At 41.6% G+C, this 19,208-nt stretch overlaps 1 protein-coding gene and 1 long non-coding RNA gene across 8 annotated transcripts in view; one reads left to right on the top strand and one right to left on the bottom strand.

Moving 5' to 3' along the window:
- The window catches only part of LOC310904365, a 33,900-nt gene that overhangs the window by 9,877 nt on the left and 4,815 nt on the right, over positions 1-19,208 (bottom strand). For 3 of the 4 annotated variants that reach the window (XR_014588242.1, XR_014588243.1, XR_014588244.1), the window contains exon 1: positions 3,676-5,967. The exons of the other annotated variant lie outside the window; for it this stretch is intronic. This is a non-coding gene — a long non-coding RNA (uncharacterized lncRNA). Of the gene's footprint in view, positions 1-3,675; positions 5,968-19,208 lie in introns of those variants that run through there. 4 annotated transcript variants of the gene reach the window in all.
- On the top strand, positions 2,819-17,584 carry GYG1 (glycogenin 1). Of its 4 annotated transcripts, none has more exons than XM_083848978.1 (8): positions 2,819-3,246; positions 5,974-6,109; positions 7,921-8,095; positions 8,447-8,609; positions 12,398-12,524; positions 15,662-15,881; positions 16,534-16,584; positions 16,786-17,584. In XM_083848978.1, exons 1-8 carry the CDS (start codon positions 3,240-3,242, stop codon positions 16,954-16,956), a joined length of 1,050 nt encoding a protein of 349 aa, XP_083705104.1. In that variant the 5' UTR covers positions 2,819-3,239; the 3' UTR covers positions 16,957-17,584. The 4 variants fall into 4 exon arrangements, with proteins under 4 accessions (XP_083705104.1, XP_083705102.1, XP_083705101.1 ...); XM_083848975.1 differs by lacking the exon at positions 16,534-16,584 and adding an exon at positions 11,892-11,972 and having other exon boundaries at positions 2,825-3,246; XM_083848977.1 differs by lacking the exons at positions 16,534-16,584; positions 16,786-17,584 and adding exons at positions 11,892-11,972; positions 16,646-16,785 and having other exon boundaries at positions 2,825-3,246.

Below are 19,208 nucleotides of genomic sequence, written 5' to 3'. Positions count from 1 at the left end.
AACTGTCTCAGCTCAAACATAATTACCCATATACAGGAAATTTGTAGAAGGTGGGTTTTTTTGTCCATCAGTTCGCATTTGAGGATTTGTTTAGTTTTTAAATCCTTTTATAACAAACCCATTTGCCACTTCAGGCTAGAAAGGAGCCCCCTTCCTGACTGATAGACTTTTCTCAGTTTATTGTGGTAGAAAAGCAGATGCAGGCCATTGCCTTGAGGAAGATAATGGACTGCAGGAAAGAACCTGGGGGTCCTGGTGGACACGCAGCTGAATGTAAGCCAGCACTGTACCCTTGTGCGAAGAAGGCTTATTGTATCCTGGGCTGTATAAGGTGAAGTATTGCCAGCAGGTCAAGGGATGTGCACTTCTCCCCTTAGTGCTGATGAGGCCGCACCTGGAGTATTACGTAAAGTCCTGTGCTCCTCAGTACAGGAGAGACGTGGAGCTACTGTAGAGAGACCAGAGAAAGGTCACAAAAGGTTTGTATTTCTTACTAAAGATGAAAATTTGGCAGATATGCTTGTACCTAAACAAGCAATCAAAAGAAGGAAAACAAGTATTCTACGGTTGGATGACTGTTTCTCCCTTGCACTGGCAGTACAAAACCATCTCTCAGAGAAAATAATGTAGACCTCTAAGCTACAGTTCTAGAACAAATTTGTAGAATTTGGAGTAGAAAAACTGGTTGCTCCACTGGCGCCAGAGGTATTTCTGCTTCTTGAATCCTAATCTTCCTTCTAATGCACTTCAAGCAGTGCTTGTTAGACATGCATTCACAGGAAAAACGTGACCACATCTCACTCTGCACTAAACATTCAAAAGTGACATCATGAAGGATTACACAGCACTGGACAGCACCAAAACACTGTCTTAAAGCAAACAAATGCAGGGAAAAGAAAGAAAAGTCATATTTGCCCTTTAACAGATATGCATCAGAGTCATTCTTCCTCAAAGGGGCTTTTCTTCCACCTCTTAGGAAAAGAACAAAGGAGCTTCACCTAGATTAAGCCAGATCATTACAAACAACCCATTACTCCCAAGATCCATTAAAAACACTTGTGAAGGTACCATCACATTTAATCCAACTCCACCTGCTTTCAAAACCAAAAGCATTATGGTTGGGAATCCTGCTTGGCTGCTCTGGAAACACTGAATTGCTTCTACTCTTTTCTTCTGTGCCATGGACCCATCCAAACAAGTAAAGGCAAACCCAGATTCTCTGAAGAATGTTCAATTTAACAACCCATTTTCTGTGACAACAGGAAATACATATTTTATCCTGACCTCTGCTCTGAAACACATATTTGAACTTCTGCCTTTAACAAATTATACGTCAAGAATAGTAAGATCTGTGGCTTTTCAAAAGTTATAAAAATCAAAAGCATACTGTATTCCTTGAGAGACCCTTCTAAAACACCTTATGAGCACGTGTTTATTAAAAATGACAGTAGCTCTACTTATTTCAAGGGATTTTCTATCAGTGACGGGAAAGTTGTGAACTGAGAAACAACCTGACGCTTTGCAGTTGGATTATCCCTCCGTAGTTATATCAAAGCACGCATCAGAGCATTTACCTGAAATCAAATGGAGACTTAAGCAGCCTGATTCTGACTTGGTTAGACTCCACTCCTACAGGTGCTTCCCGTCAAGTGAAAAAACAGTGTTCAGTAACACCTTTTAAACCGACTGATCTTAATCTCTGTGGGTCGGCTTTTAGTTTTTGAAGAAAAGTAAGGGTTGAGCACTTTTAATGGACACAAAGTACCTCACAAACCACAGAATTATGCCAGTCATCTAGACTTGGTCTTGGGAAACTGGCTCTAGGTGACCCTGTTGAGCAGAGATCTGGACCCGATGACCTCCAGAGGTCCCTTCCCACCTCAGCCCATCCCATCTGTAATTCCATTATTATTTGTACTAACCCACATAATTGGTTACAGTATCTTGTGTGTCTATGCCTTTCACGATTCGTCATCACGTTTAATTGCTCAGTTTTGATTATTACGTAGAGAGCCACGTGACTAATGAAGGAGCTGCACTAAAGTCTTAATATTTATAACGCTAGCAAGGTTGCTAAAGGAGAGCTTACGAAGTTATTAGCACCCTTCCTACCTTCCTGAAAAGGTACAGCTTACATTTCTGCAAGGACCAAACTTGAGGCATGAATCAATTATAGGTGTATCTCCTCATCCTCTCCCCCCCTCCTCCGACTTTCCCTCTCTACTCCATTCTCATGAGAGTCCAGAGGGCCACAAGGATGACAAGTGGGTTGGAGCACCTTTCATATGAAGGCAGGCTGAGGCAGTTGGGGTTGTTCAGGCTGGAGCAAAGAAGGCTCCAGGGAGACCTTAGGGCGGCCCTCCAGTACCTGAGGAGGGCCTGCAGGAAAGCTGGTGAGGGACTGTCAGGAGTGCAATGACAGGACAAGCAGTAATGGCTTTAAACTAAAAGAGCGCAGATTTAGATTAGAAGAATAAATTCTTTACTGTGAGGGTGGTGAGGCACTGGAGCAGGTTGCCCAGAGAAGTTGTGGATGTCCCATCCCTGGAAGTGTTTAAGGCCAGGCTGGATGGGGCTTGGAGAAACCTGGTCTGGTGGGAGGTGTCCCTGCCCATGCCGGGGGCGTGGGGTGGGGGTAGGGAGCTGGAATGAGATGGTCTTTAAGGTCTAGTGCCTTGCAACCCAAACCATCCTGTGATCTTACCTAACGACACGCACTCCCTTGAGGTGCCAAGCACCACCAACGATAGCAGTTACAGTCTCCTAACTGAGCCACGAGGGCGTTAACCCTAAAGTGAAAGCTCCTCCCCACCCCTTCCCTAGGGCGGCCGCAGCAGCAGCACTCTCCCGGGCCAGCGGCGCTGCCAGCCCGAGCCGTGGCTCCAACCTTTCCTCCGCACAGCGGAGTATTTTCCAGGCCATGGCGGCCTAGGAGGCACCAGGGGAGACACACGGCCCTCACGCCGCGGTCCCACGCGCCCCCTTCGCCCCCTGCCCAGGAACCTCGCGCGCCGCCCGACCCTGCCCGCAGCCCCAAGACGAGTGACGTGCCGCCGCCGCTGGCCATCATGGCGGAGGCCCCGCCCTAGGCGGTCCCCCGGCCGCCGAGGGGTGGGGCCTCCGCCTGCCGGCCAAAGACAGCTGGCGCGCGGCCCCGCCCCTATATAAGGAGAGGCCGCAACGCAGAGCTCGGAGCGCGGTCGCCGCGTCTGCTGCGGCCGTCCCGCGGAGCCGGTACCATGGCAGGTCAGTGCCGCACCTCCTCGCGGCCACCCGGCCCCCGTGCTGCGGCTCGTGAGCGCTGCTGGCGGCGCGGGCTGGACGAGCGGGGCTGGCACGCCGTCCCTGGCCGCGTCCTGGCCGCGGCGCAGGGGCAGGGCGGGCCGCGGCGGCCCCTATTTTTAGGCAGCAGCCCTTGCCAGCGGCGAGCTCTCGGGGCGGGCTGCTGACTGCGGCCCGCGATGCGAGGACGCGGCGAGCTGACGCCGCGACCGGTAGGGGCCGGGGTTGCCCGCGGGGGGCCGTGGGGACGCCCCGCCGGCACCTCCGTGCGGGTTAAGAGGACGCTCCCGCTTCAGCCCGGCTCCGCGCCGGGCCCCGTTCCCCGCCGTGAGGGAGGCGGGAGGGCGCGGGGAGCTCGTAGGGCTGCAGCGGCTCGCAGGAGGAAACCCTCACCCTCTCCTGAGGCACGGAAGAGGGCTCGTAGTTTCCGGGCGTTTCGGTGCTCTGCAGTTCCTTGCCGCCTTTCCAAGTATGCCTGGCCTATTTTTCTTCCCTTTTCCCCCCTTGTTGCTTCTGGTCAGCGACGCCGGTTTCACTTTCAGATCTGGAAGGCTGCAGGAAATCATCTGCTCTGCCTCTCCCAGTGCATGCTTTGCTTAGTTACTCCTGTCTCTAGGAATCCTGTACTCAGGACTGAGAGGTACCAGTACCTAACTCGGAGAGCAGGGGAGTAGACAAACAACTGTGAGAACTCTGGATCTGTACGCTGGCACATCTAAAACAAATTAAATGTTCCTGGGTCAAATACAAAACAGCTGGGGCAAACGTTCTAGTACTGTCCTGCACACTGCCTAATGACTGCTCCTAGCTCAGGCTTCTGGAATGCTGCTCTTCTCTGTTAGGGGCCCCTGCAAAGACTGTGCCATACAGCTGCTACAGCCTGTGGACTGGGCAGACAAGCATGTCCCTGGGCATGCTTCTGGCTGAGAGCTCAATTAGAATGCTGTGCAGATATCGCTCCCACGTTATCTCTTGCAGATTTTACTTCCATATAGAGCAGTAATTGGTCTTGCCTAAACCATAGTATGGATTCATTTATAGTGTGTGAATGTACTTCTGCTATGACTGTAGTTGAGAGAATGTGCAAAAGAGAATATGCTCTATTCAAAACTTTGGAAAGCTGTACTAAGTTTGATGCTGTACAAGTTGCTTATACCTTCATCCCATCAAGCAGTCATAGTGAATCCTATTGCAGTTGAGATGTAATAGGGACTTCTTAACCCTTACTCCATTTGTAAATTGACAGTATTTTCTGTAAAACCCCTGTGTGTGTCATGCAAGCTACCTAACCAGCAAACATGGCAACACAGAACCTGAATGCACTTGAAAGTGAATTGAAAAATACTTAATTTCTGGCATTATAGAAGCATTTTTGAATTTTGCATTTGACCACTAGAATCAATGTTTCTGGGGATGAGCTGGTTTTGCTGCTAGGTGAAGTACAAACTAGCTATAAAACGCTCTAGAGCTTGCAAACCAGCTTTGCTGAGCTTATAGACCATTATGGTACATGAGTTTGTCAACTGTTTAGATGGCATTACCCCCCCCCCCCCCCCCCCAAAAAAAAAAAATGGCGAAAATGTGACTTTCATGGGTTGAATAGTTGTCCCAAACAATACTACCTGAAAATAGAGTAGTTGGTATTTTAATCTTACTACTATGCTTGATCTTAAGTCTCTAAGTGCCCAGAACCCTCATTCCCCATCCTGATCTAAACTAGTTAACTTCTGTAAAGAAAATAAATGTTTCAAAAATAAATTCTAATGTAAAAATCTACTATTGAAATTGTTTGGAAGAAACCGTTTTGCTCATAGTGTTAAAATAGTTTGTTAGGAAAAAAGCATGCTTCTTTATAAAGCCTTGTAGCTTGGAAAGGGCTATGTAATGACAGCTAACAATGAACTAAAGAAATTTAAAGGTCGCTTTTTTGCCTATGTCAGTCCCACCCTGGCAAAAGCTTGTATTATATGGCCTCGATAAGTAGTATATAGCAAAGTGATGCATCTTCTATTTTTAAGGTACTGCTAGAGCAGAGAATTATAGTAACAATCCAGCCTTACCTCTCTAGAGAGCATTAAAGAGCAAAAACTATTGCTACAAGTCTTGAATTGCTTATCATATTACTAGATACTTCCCATTTAAATCTTGCATTCTTGTTACACAGCTGCAACCATGTCTTTCTAAACAACTCATCTGCAAAATCCTGAGCTACTAAGACTTAGTACTGTTGTCCAAGATCTAATTCAATGCGTACTTTCATTTGAAAACAAAACATAAGTTTTATTGTGCCCTAGCTTCAGGGTTCAAAGCTGAGCCCAGTGTAGCTTTATAAAGCTCTGCTGTTACTAACTTTAAAAAAAGAAAAAATGCAAGCTTACTGCCTCTAATAGTTTTAGCTTAAAAATAGTACATAATTGGCTAAAATACATCTCTAGACCTTTTTGATCATCTGTAACATCTGGCATGACATATTTAACCCGTGGGGAAAACTGCAACTGGTTTTCTCTTGCAACCGTTTTTTCTACTGCATTTTGCCATGTGTCAAACTATTAATAGCAAGTATAGCTACGCAATGCTAATACGCTTTGTTCTGCCACATAGGTAGGCGCGATGCTGAGTTAGTGCATGTTAGAGGTCTTTAGTCTTAAAGTAGCAGATTGTGCTAACTTTGACCAAGTTAATTTCTTCCAGACCAGTCCTTTGTGACTCTAGCCACAAATGATTCCTATGTGAAAGGAGCACTCGTACTTGGTTCATCCTTGCAACAGCACAGAACAACAAGGAAGTTGACTGCACTTATAACTCCTCAGGTCTCAGATTCTATGAGGTAAGGTCACTTAAATACATTAAACTGCCACAGCTGCTGCTGTTGTGAAGGTTGAAAAAAGTTAAATTTCTTGCTGGTAACCTTCCAAAACTCTGGAAACTGAACTAAGCTTAGCAGAATTAACTTAAACTATCTGGAATTCTGTAAGGGCTTCAGACATAAAACATTTTTTTTCCATATGATAAATTTAAAAAATACTCTCTAGTTAGAGAACTAAGCTACAGCATATTTCAACTAGATCTTTGCTCTTTTGTAGCCCTACTTAAAACTGTCTGACAATGCAAAGTTGCCCATGCCTTCATTAGCTGCGTATGTATGCATATGGAGATGGAAGTAGGGGATTGGTATTTACATCTGAAGCATTCTGGATTGAGTTATTGTAACCCAAACTATTGAAATTTAGTAGATGCTTCAAATCAGATTTTATCATGGAGAAGAAAATGAGTAGAACTAATGTAGCAATCACGTATGTTAAATCAGCAGCATGAAGGCATTTGAGTATTACCACAAATTGAGACAGCTGCTTTGTACAGCCTCTCTAGAACTAGTCTCAGCATGGAACTGACAAGTTGCTTTTTCCACATCTAAGGGTTGTTGGTGGGGAATAACTCACTTGCTATATGAACTACAGATTACAGGTCAAGACTTTCTACGTGGGAAGTTCTGAAAAGATAACGTACAGGGATGGTAGTGGTTCAGTAACAAATCAATCTCTCTGGAGTTCTGTGGGAGCTGAACAGTCTTATCGCTATAAAGATGGTTCACATAGGTACATCTAACATATTAAGTGACTGTGCGCCTTCAAGATGAATCACACAGACGTGCTTACTGTGATAGACCAATGCAGTTAGTACCATGCCCTTAAAACAGCTATAGCAAGAAAACCAATAGATACGCTACTCGATAGGTAGTTAAATGGAACTTCATACTTTGTGTCCACAAGCAACATATGCCTTAAATTCAGAAGCAACTGTCTGTACCAAACTGTTGGTGTAAAGACAGCCTTGCAAAACAGCGTTCTAAAACACGTTTACAAGCTCTGTGGCTCAAATCGAATGGTCTGGAGTTATTGGTACAAAATACTCTATAGAATAGTGAGACTTTACAGATACTTCATGTTTTAAGCTGCATGAATGTCTCTTGAACTAAACAGTTATGGTAAAGCAAAGGTTGGATATCTACCACAAAAAGTTACTATGCTGTCTGAAAACTTAAGTCACCTTCAAGGTGAAAATAATATTGAGTCAAAATGCTGCTGTACCCAGAACGACAATTAAGTGAGCCCTTACAGATTTTTAGGATAAAGAAAGTTTCAGTAACTGGGTCAGGTCACATGGCCCTAGTAGTCACAAATCCGGAATGATGTTGTCATGATTACTGTATAAACTTCCCTTTCAGCTGTTTAGGATTCAGCTGGTGTCCTGCTCAAGGTACTCTAACAACTTCCCATTTCTTAACTGCCTGTTGAAAGTAGACTGTTCACTCACCAAAAATTAGTTTGACCCTGGGGAAAAAAAGCCATGTGGAAAGCTTGTACTATGTAACCATGTACCTGGTAGCAATACCAATTAAAGCCCTGGGGGAGTGGGGAAGGTAGTAATTCTTTGCTCCCTAAAAGGTGCCCGCTACAAACCAGAAACCTTGAGGTTGACAGGTATATTTATGCATCCCACCGAATGTACTCAACTCTTACTGCTGGCACAAGAAATATTGCCAGGTTCTCTGTTACTGCACTTTTGTTCATGGAATCTGTTAAGTGGTTCAGTACTGGAACAATAGAACTAAATTTTGGCCACGAACTCTTTCCACAGGGAAGTGCTAGAAAAAGTATTTCATGAAGTGATTTTGGTAAACATCCTGGATAGTGGGGATTCAGCACACTTAGCATTAATGAAGAGACCTGAGCTGGGTGTCACGTTAACAAAGCTTCACTGCTGGGAACTGACACAGTTTTCAAAGTGTGTTTTCATGGATGCAGACACAATGGTAAGTGGTCATGTCTCATGGTACCTCTTCATGACCTGGTATGAGGGTTGTTGGTTGGATTTTTTTGTGGTGTTTGATTTGTTTTATTTTTGAGGGGAAGGAGGGATGACAGAGGTGGTCTTGCTGTTTGGACTGGTAACTCTCTAAAAATGTATGTGCACTTATTTCTAAGTAATTCCTTGTAACATGTAGTGTGTGGGCGCTATCTCCATATCGTCTTCCATAAGACAAGAGCATCAATATGAGAATTTTATTTCATGTCTTAAGATGGATGTCAAAATCCATTAAAACAAGATACCCCAATTCCTACCCTAGAAACCAGAAAGCAATTTTTTGCCCCCCTACAACTAGGTTTTGTCAAATATCGATGAGCTTTTTGAGAGAGAAGAGCTGTCTGCAGCACCAGATCCAGGCTGGCCTGATTGTTTTAATTCTGGAGTTTTTGTTTACCGACCTTCCATTGAAACATACAATCAGCTGTTACAGTTTGCCACAGAGAAAGGCAGCTTTGATGGTATGTATTCATTTGTATTCCAATGTAAGTTAGACCACAATGGTAACGGTGGTTGGGATGGCTCAGTAACTAGATATGTATCATGGGGACTCTGATGGAATTCTGAACTCCAGTGTAACTACACTATCTTATCGCAATAGAAGATATTATTCCAATATGTAAAACAACTACTTTCATCAGGTTTCCTGGAATAACATAAGAGTTCGGTCTCTAAACCGGCAGCTGTAAGCATTAGCAAAGCAAAATCACGTAACAAGGAGTCTTGGGATACAGCAAGTGCAGTGAATGCATGAGCAAATTGAAACTGTAGTGCTATGCTTCATGCATGGCTAAATAAATTCAGCTCTTCAACACTCAAGGCCAGGTGTTCTATGTTAACTCAAGTTACTGTGAGGAAGGAAGAGTAGTACAAGCAACTTGAGTGCACCTTCAAGGAAACTAAATTATTTGAAGATAAAACCGTCTCTTGATATTGTGTGATAGCTTCCTATCATTATAGGATGGTGACCATCTTTTTCCCAATATCAAGTGTGTGCAGCATTGACTGCTACCCACTGTAGGTCACTTAGGATTGGTCACTGTGCCAGACTTAAGTTTGAGAAGCCAACTTCTGCTGTCCTGTTAGTCTTTGCAATCTATTACCATTGCAGTGAACACATGTTGCTTGAAATCTGCTGTAGTTGAAGGCTTCTAAATGACGAGCTCTCTGTTTCAGTCACTAAATTTCATTATGTAGCTACTGTGGCACAAAACCAAGTCTTACCAAAAAAGCTGCAGAAAACTCTGTAATAAGACCATTAGATTTTACTCTTACTTGAAGGCAATTAGTCAGCTTGTTGACTTACCTTCCAGTACTCTGTAAATGGTAAAAATTCTAGATGCCGGTCTTAGTTTGTAGAATCATCCCTGTAACTTTATGGGCTCCTATGTGTGGCCTATTATAGAACATAAGTCTCAGTTGGATGCTTAATATTACCAGGTAAATAAGTGAAAATAGGTACTGTAATGAAGGGTCTGTCTATACCTCATGACTAAAGAGGCAGTGGTTGGTAGCTCTAGGAGTGCTCTCAAATGTTGGAGGTAAATTGATCCTCTAGATACTACAAAAGCTGCAGGATGGCACTGAACTGTTGAAATAAAAAAAAGAAAAACTTTATGGCAACTCACTGAGTAGCTCCAGTTATATCTGAGACTTGTCTCCTTTGAGCTTTAAGCTTGACTCCTAGCAAGTCCATCTTCTAAGCCTAAGGCCCCTGTTCTTTTAAAAAAATAGAACGGCTTCCTCAGTGTTCTTTCTGACTCCAGAGCTAAAGCCACAAAATGGTGAAACTTCCTTGATGTTGTCAACATGTAGCCATCGTTGCAGCTGTTAACAACAAAAATGGTGGGTTAATGGTTTAAGTACCAAATTTTTAGAACTGTAATTTTAACTTCAGCTATAAACTTACTTAGCTTTTACTAAATGGTAGTATTGATCTAAATAATGAGGCAGTGGAGACTTACCTGTTTCTACCTGTATATGCTGTTATTGAGCTTATGAACTTGGAGAGAGTGGATTTAAACTTAAATTGATTCAGACAGTAATAAAAGTTCCTAGGAAACTTCCTAAGAAACATCTGTGGAGGGTTACTGCCCTTAATAGGGTACAGGGATGCAAACTCTGTAATCTACCAAGTTATGCTGAAATCAAGCTCAAAGCACCACATCTACAGTAGTACTAACTAGGAAATGCAAGACCTTCCAGGGCATTTCCTGATGATAAACTAGAGCAGAGGGATAGCTCTTATGTAATGCTGTTGTGCAGAAATGGTACAATGACAGCTACTTATATAGTGACAACTACTGTATGTAGAAAGGTGAAGTTCAAATAGACAATAGGGAACTAGAGGAGGAAAAAAGTCTGTTTTTTTTAAAGAACTCAGGTAGTATTGATACCGTAAGAGCTGTTGATAAGACTTAAACAATCCTCTGGCTTTTTACCCTGGTATCTAAAACAGTTGCTTTTGCTTTTAAAGACATAATGCAGCAGACCTCTATCTGTAGACATGTAGCTAATTAACTACTGCCTGATTTTATGTTTAAGGGCCAATCTGTACAAGACTACTGTTGAAGTCTGAACTAGGACAGCTAAACTTTGCTTTCAGTGGCTGCTTTGGCACAAATGCATGCAATCTGGAAAAAAAGAGTATGCGGAACAGGTCTGAATGATAAAGTCACGTAGAGTAAGTTAAACACACTGCTACCCCTTTAATTATGAGCTACCTGTTCTGAGGTCTCCAAGACTTTATCTTCTAGATTATTTTACTTTTAGCATAAACATTCATAAAGCTGTTTTGAGTTAGAATTTGAGATGTTACTCATAACTGAGTAAAGACCAGAGGTCTTGTCTGCTTTCTTTGACTCTGATCTCTTGTGACAGGCAACTTGTTCAAAAGTGCTTTTCATCCTTAGGGGCAGAGAGGCAAGTCAGGGGGCTGAAATTACTGGACTGAATCTGTCTGCGGTGTCCTGCTCTGCAATCTGCATGTATGCTCACAGCTGTAGTGGGATACTTAGAACTCGTATTTGTCAGTGTATGTCCTGTAAGTGTAATTGCAAAGTGTCGGTGTTGGCACTTCAGTTACAAAAAGCAAATTCTGCTCAAATTGCATCGAGGGTGTAACCTTTCTACTGTCCTGACTTTAACTATACGTCATTCAAAGAAAAACAAACAAACCTTTTTCCCGAATCAGCAGCAACTGAGTGCTTTAGAAAATTAAAGATTAAAATAAAACATACTGTCTCTTAACTATCTATCTCCTGTTTTGCAATGCTAGTTGTGAATGCAGTTACAGGTGGAGGGAAGACAGCAAATGCAAGTTGAGGGACTCTCTTCAATCTCCTTCATAAGAGGAACTAATTACAGTTCTTGAATACATTGCATACACTTTAGTCTAAGTATATTGACTGCAATAATGAATGAGAGGGTATGTAAGTAGCTTTTAATTCTCAGTAGTTGCTTGTAAACTAGTCTGCTTTGGGCCAGGTGCTTATTTTTTTTAGCTACTCTACTACTGACATACCAGACAACTTTAGACTCATTTGACCTCATTACAACTTCTACTTGCAAACTGACCCCTCCCAAAACTGTAGCTCTAGCCATGATTTAGGTGGTTATCCTCACTAAGGGGTTAGTCAGCAGCTTTATAGTACAGAACTAGGAACTTCCATTGCCTGTTAACGGATTTGATTAAGGTTCTGTTTTAGTGCTGTGTCTAAGACCGAATGTGCTTTCCTTATTAGATCCCATTATAGGTAGATGCATCTTGGGCTGCAGGTTTCAAAGACCACTGACTCCAGCTTCAAGACCATGGTCATGTATCTGTAAGCATAAATAATAAAACTGATCGTTAGCACTTGGTCATGTGAGCTACAGTTTTGCTGAAGCAACTGGTTAGTACCCAATTGTCAAGTCTTTTCTGCTGTCTTGTACTGCCTGAAGATAACACTGTAAAATAAACTGAATGGCAGGGATTGAGAGTAGCCTGCTGTCTCTTAAAAACCAAAAGTAACCTTGCACATACTACTACTTTCATTCTGTTTGTTCTTTTGTTTGTGTTTTTTTTGGATTTTCAAAGACTGCAAGGTTTATAGGATTGTTTACAAATAGAACTGTAGGGATCAGTGCCAAACTCCTACTGGACATGACAAACTGCATTACCAACTCTTAATTAGGAAGGCCTGGTAGAGTGACTGAAAGACTCTAAAATAGCTGTATGCTTGTAGCTTATAAATCCTTTATCTTTCAGGTGCAGACCAGGGGTTATTAAACACCTTCTTCAGCAGCTGGGCAACAACAGACATGAACAAACATCTACCATTTATTTATAACTTGAGCAGCAGTTCTGTGTACTCTTACCTTCCAGCATTTAAAGCGTAAGTTCAGAATTCTAGGAAGACCTTCAAGAGCGTATATAAACTAATGTATTGTAACATAGTGAACAAGTACAATGTGAACTTAATGGTCGCCATTTAAAAAAAGAAACTGTGTGACCGTATAAATTTCTACTCTTTAAAATAAAGTTTACTTTGAAGTTTTACTTTAAAGTAAAAACATTAATAGTTAATTAAATTAATACTCTCCTGATGATAGATAAGCTTTGAAAACTATTGGTAGTTTAAACCACTTATTCCTGGTGGTAATGTGCTTTCTGTAAATCAACATCACTCGACAGCTTACATGCAAAAGAGAGAATCGCAACACCAGTATAGGATACTGTCAGTTAGAGCTCTAGCCAAAGGCAATAGCTCTTGAATCTTCTTGAGCTGAACTTCAGCATGTCACTGATGGTATTGTTCCTGTCCAAATAACTTGCACTCTCATCACTTAAATTACTTTTGGCATTTAACAACTGGTAGCTGCAATCAGCCTATCCACTATTCAAATAAACATAATAAACAAGGACTTGCATAGAGGTAGAATTCTTTCCCAACAGTCTTTCTAGATCTAAGACTGTTCCTTAAGTAATAGCAAGATGGAACAGTATAGCCAGGCACCATGTTGTTGCACACTTACAGTGTAAGGAAAAAAAGTCTCTTCCCTAGCAGTATTAAATTTGGTTTGTGAGTAAACCCTCTGTCAGTGGCAAGGTCACTCAAAAGTGTTAAACAGAAGAAAAGGGGGCAGCTATAAAAGCTGAAATGTTACACTGAAACCCATATTCATTAAGAGCTATGACAGCTGGGGGAGGGAGGAAAGTACCAATTGCAAAAAAACAATCTGATCTTTGAATGACATGGAGTTACTAGTGTCTAAAGCAGCAGCTAGCACAAGCAGGACTGTGCTGGCTCAAGGTCAGACTGTGTCTTGTGATCAAAACACCATCTGAAATACTGTCATGCTAAAAGTGGAATACTTATTTAAAGAAATCTATGCAAGGCTGAGAATGACTAAGTAGTTGGACAACATTTGATAAGCTAACGTGTATTGTAAAGTATGTCTGTTTTCCATGACTGGTTGGTGGTTATCCACATGACCTTAAATTCACAAATGACCTTGTTGCTAGGAAAGACTACTTGGACTGGGGACTCCTGATGAAGAAAATTCCATATAAGTGATTGAATTGATTGCTTAACTGAACTCAGCAGACCTTCAAACAGTGTAATGCTGGAAGTGCAGCTTTTAAGTAGAATGTTCTGTTCGATAGGTGGAACAACTTCCTTTGGTTAGATCAGCTACTCACAGTAAACAGCAGTTGGAATAAACTGAAATTTAAACCTACTGGCATTGATAACAAAGCTCTTTGTAGCTTTGTACAGCAAGGCTAACCTTCACAGCAGTCTTGGTAAAGAAAATGCCAAGTAATGATAAATGGTCTCTAACTTCAAAACATTGAATTTTGGGAGATGGGGAAAGACAGATCAGTTGCTGTAGCAAATGTGGACATAAAGCTTTTTAACAGTTCAGCTTAAACATCAGAATAAAGTACTGCATCTTATCTAGAAAGCAGATACTGAGGGCATAGTAGAAGCCTGGCATCTGTCAATTGTTGTACAGGTCTTTAGTGGGCAGAATACTAAGAATACACTTCTCCATTTGCAGAAGCAGTGTAACAAAATAACATAAGCTAGAGATTGTATAAGAAGTTTTAGGTAGCCTTGATTTTTAAACAATGACAAGTTTCTTGAGAGCAACAGCAGCCTATGATGAAGACAACTCAGGCTGCTAAATAGTGCTGTCACAGCTAACAAAGCTAAGGTAGCCCTACTAAGCCAAATCTTGACATATGGGTTTTGAAGTTAGAGCCCAGAAACTGACACTCCTCCCCCCCCCCCAGCGTGTATTCATTTTTTTTTTTTTAAATTGCAATTACTGGAATTCTTGACCTTGTTTCACCCATGCGTGGGTTTTCATTTGGCAGTAAGGTCGATAACGGTCAAAATAGTGTATGGAAATAGTCAAATACCACGATAGCACAAAATCCCCACCTAAATTGTTTTGAATATTGTATGGTCTTTGAAACATACCTGTACAGTCTCTGTATGTAGCATAACTCAACCAAATCCTGGTCCAAATGATCAGGGTATGCTCAAATAAAGAAAGCTGTTAGATAAACCAGTTTGGCATTATTATCCATTTCATTAGTGTTTTGAGAAATCCTAACACGACACAAAATGAGCTAGATGAGACAGTCGCTATTACTAGAGAGTAGTATTGCTTGTTCTCCAAACTGACTCAAGCTGAATGCTATTTCTGGAATCATAGAGGGATTAAATGAATGCTGTCTCTTTTAGTGTAAGTTCTTTACTACAAAAGGGATGGATATTATCTACACTTCTTTTACAAAAGACCATAGCAGTAACAGGACAAAAGCTTCAAGTCCACATTGAAAAGGGAGTTAAAAGTGTTGAAAAAATGTTTTTAAAAACAAAGTAAGATTATTTAGAAAAATAACGATTGGCTGTCTAGCAAGACCCTGTAGCAAGGTCAGACATCCTCTGAAAAGTCTAGATTATAGTCTTTATTTTGATTATATATACGTATATAGGTTAGAAGCTTTATTTTGCAGAGGTAGTCTTGCAGCAGGGCCTTCTGATGTTCCTTTATACAGGGCTGTAGTCCATAAGGGTAACTCTATTACTGACCCTTCTTTACATAATGCTTGTAATGCATTGTTATCAGGATTACTGACTGTGGAGTAGAATCTTTTTCACTTTTACAACTAGTTCCAATTGCAGTGGCTTCTTGAGACTGCTCTCTCCCAAGCTATGGACATCACTCTACCTAAAGACTTGACTGTAAGTACTTAAATAGCTCAGTCCGTTAGGTTTTGGCTGTATTCTGACTAGTGTAACATAGAATTGTCTGCATTTTTTTCCGTTACATAGTGATGCTTTCAGTCCCGGTAGGCATTGGCAGTTTTATTATTTAGCGTTTAGTTTTCTAAATATATTCGTATTTGTTTTCTGGACACCTACAAAGACTGCAGGTTAAAAATTTGTTTGACAGCCAAAACTCTTGTTTCCTAGACACCTGCAGAAACTGGGGAGTTTTGATGTTTTCTTTTCAACAGGTTTGGTGCAAATACTAAAGTGGTGCATTTCCTGGGAAGCACAAAGCCATGGAACTATACATATGACTCCAAAACAAAAAGCATAAAAGGCAATATGGATGACCCTAAAGTAGTTCACCCAGAATTCCTCAACATGTGGTGGGATACCTATATGACTAATATTCTACCATTATTAGAGCAGCATGGAATTGCTAAAGAACCTACCACAGGTGTAAACGTGGTATGTGTTTTAATGTTCTTATAGAAACTACCTAAGTATACGCAACAGATTTTGTGTTATTTCACTAATTTCCTTCTGTCTACTTCAAAGCCTGGGTGTAGTTTAACTGGTGGGGTGCAGTTTTTTGGCTTTGTTCTTTTAAGCTTGGAATAAAGGATAACACAGATGGGAAGTATGCTATAGTGGTCTTGAACATAGCTGTCTGCTTGCCTAGAACTACTTAAGAGCATAATGGTGCACCGGAAATGATACTGTAGTAACTTCAGTAAATAAAGAGAAGGGCCCTAATCCTTAATGTGCTGCAGCTAGTAACATTCTCAAACAGAAGAACCTCAGCTGAGCATGCAATATTCACATGCAGATCTTGCATGGTACAACAAATCTGGGTAGGCCTACAATAAATAGAGAATAGGTTACTTAAGTAGACTTGCAGTGATGAATCTTGATATTTGTAAAGCCAAAATAATGCTTCTAACTGTAGTTCTTAAGCACAGCTTAGTTAGGCACAGTTTAGTAGCAGGTGGCTGCAGACTTTACAGTCTCAGCTTAGTACATGGGCCAGTTTAAGTTCTAAACCTTTCTAAGCCTAAAGTTACTGATCTCTAAGATATGTTCTCTTTAATCTTACATCTTTCTAACGAACTATTTGCAGCTATCAGGCTTGGTCTATACTCTGGCTTTCTCTTGTGGCTTCTGTAGAGAGGTATGAAGAACTTAAACTCCCCTCCCCCCAAGTGACTTCTGTTACTCTGTTATTTTACCAGGAAAGCTGCATGATCCCTGCTTACCGGCAATGCTTGTTGCTGTGCATGAGAACATCCATTTAGTTGTCCTGTTCTATGGCCTGCTGCTTGTCTTAAATATGCAAGGTATTTCTGTATTTTTACTCTGCCTTTCATTTTAGGCAGAGGTTACAGAGGCAGTGTCCCACATGTCAGTATCAACACCATCACCAGTATTACCAACCATATCTTCAGAAGAACGCAAGGAACGGTGGGAACAAGGTCAAGCTGACTACATGGGAATGGATTCCTTTGATAATATCAAGAAGAAACTGGACTCCTACCTTCAGTAGAAATGTCAGTTTCAAGCACTGGCAATACAAGGACTTGTTCCAGAACTAACAGCTAGAAAGGTTGTAGATGGTGGTCAGTTAAGCTTGCTAGTAGTTTGAAAAAACTGTTGGCTGAAGGCCAGTGCAGTGCTACAGATGAAGACTGAGCAAACGCTAGGAAGCAGAATTCCTTGGGCCAGATGTAATTGTCCAATATCCAGTTCTCTCTACTAGATAAAGGAATTGCAGCTCACATTTTCTTCTGTTGCGATCAAATGGCTCAAAATATTCCTTGACACTGGGTTTGTACTTCACCACATAAAGGTGGTTAGCACCGATTCGTTTGCTTTCTGTTTTAGGTGTAAAATCTGATTGATGGGAGTGCTTATACACTAGAGTGATCGCTATTCTGCTTTACCATAAATGTATTGATGACATAAGGATACATAAATATGTAACAGTAATAGCACTGCTTTGCTCTTCTAGTCACAATTGCACTGAAGTTTTGACCAGGTTTTCTTACACAGTGCATACAGCATGGCAGAATGCATTTGTTCAGTTCGATATTCTGCAGGCCTCGTAAACTGAGCTTGATCTGTTATTTGCATTTGATGCAAAAATAAAAAGTTATGTTTCTGGCTTCCTCAAACTCTTGAGCAATTCTTAAAAAAAAAAAGGGGGGGGGGAGCTTTGAAGTATAATTTAAAATATTCAACAGCTATAACCCTAAACTTTCTTAACTCCATTCTAGCTACCATTAGCAAATATCCAGCTTCTAGTTCTGCAATTATTTTCAGAGTATATATAATCACTTGCCCGGGAGCTGCTAGAGGAAATACCCGCTGAAGCTTTTCACAGAAGCAGAATGGAGCTTGGGAAAAGGGAATTTTTATTTTGATTACTATGGAATACACTCTAATGTAAGCCCTGTAGAACATAAAATTGCTTTTAAACACAACGGTGATACTATTTGGGCAAGTAAAAATCAAGTAGCTGCTTGAGTAACTGCACCTACCCTGATTAGGAAAACAATTCCTTCACTGTGTGCAGAGTAAAAGAATGCCACACATTGTATTCTAAGACACAAAAGTAGTATGAATACCATAGTAACGAGTGTTCTGAAGTCTGTATTACTACTTCCTGTGTTAACCTCAGATTCATCCTTTAGCTAGGAATTACTTAGTTCTGACACCTATACTCTGTACTAGTCCAAAAGCACATAATAGCGTTATTTCATTATTTCCTAATAAAGGATGGGTTTGGCAGGAAGCTAGTGAGGCTGTTCAACTTTTAACTTAGATATACCCAATTAACAAGCTCTTACTCCTTGCTGGTAAAGCAGATGATGTAGTCTCATTTGTTTTAACTATTTAATTGCTTTAAGATTCCTCCATCGCTTTTTAGCAAAAACAGAAGATGAAGTTCAAACCAAAGTCAGCTATAGCGATTTAAAAGTAAATATATTTGAACTCCCAGCTGTAACTAGCCTTTTCCTGTTGTTTTTTTGTTTGTTTACAGAGAAATTTAGTGGGATTAATAGTTTCAGTCTGTAGCAAAGGTAGATATATCTAGCAAGCACAAATATTGAGGTTCTGCATGCTCACAAAATATGCTGTCGAAGACTGGAAATACTCTTGAAGACAGCTGTACACTCTTAGTTTTCTTTATTTGGTGGAGGCACTTAATGGGGGTTATTTTGCCTCAGTTTTTATTATTAATGGTAGATCTTGAGCTACAAGATTCTCGGAGTTGGACGACCATGACTGGGGGAACAGTGACTTTCCATTTGTGGTCACCAAAACTGTAAGGGACCCCAGTCCAGTTGTATTAGTTGAACTTTTTTACATCCATGGGGCCTGGCAGTCTTTACCCCAGGATGCAGGAGTCGAATCCATCCTGCAGAGAGGCTGAGGACACTTGGTTGTCTGATCTGGACAAAAGGAGGCTGAGAGGTGACCTTGCTGCTCTCTGCAACTCCCTGAGGAGATGAAATGGGGAGGGAGGTGCTGGTCTCTGCTCCCAGGGGACGCGTGGTCCCTGCTCAATGGCAGGACGCATGGGAGCAGCACAGAGCTGTGCCGGGGGATGGTCAGACTGGACACTAGGAACAATTAATTTACTGTGAGGGTGGTCAAGCACTGGACCAGGCTACCTAGCAAGGTGGTTGATGCCCTATGCCTGTCAGTGTTCACAAGGCGTTTGACCAATGCCCTCAGTCATATGCTTTACCTCTTGGTTAGCCCAGAAGCGGTCAGGCAGTTGGACTTCATGAA

This window comes from Anser anser, assembly GCF_964211835.1.
Source record: "Anser anser genome assembly, chromosome: 9".
In the NCBI taxonomy this organism is placed as follows: Eukaryota; Metazoa; Chordata; class Aves; order Anseriformes; family Anatidae; genus Anser; species Anser anser.
Note: the sequence above shows the minus strand (reverse complement) of the source record. Positions and strands in the feature narration are given on the sequence as shown.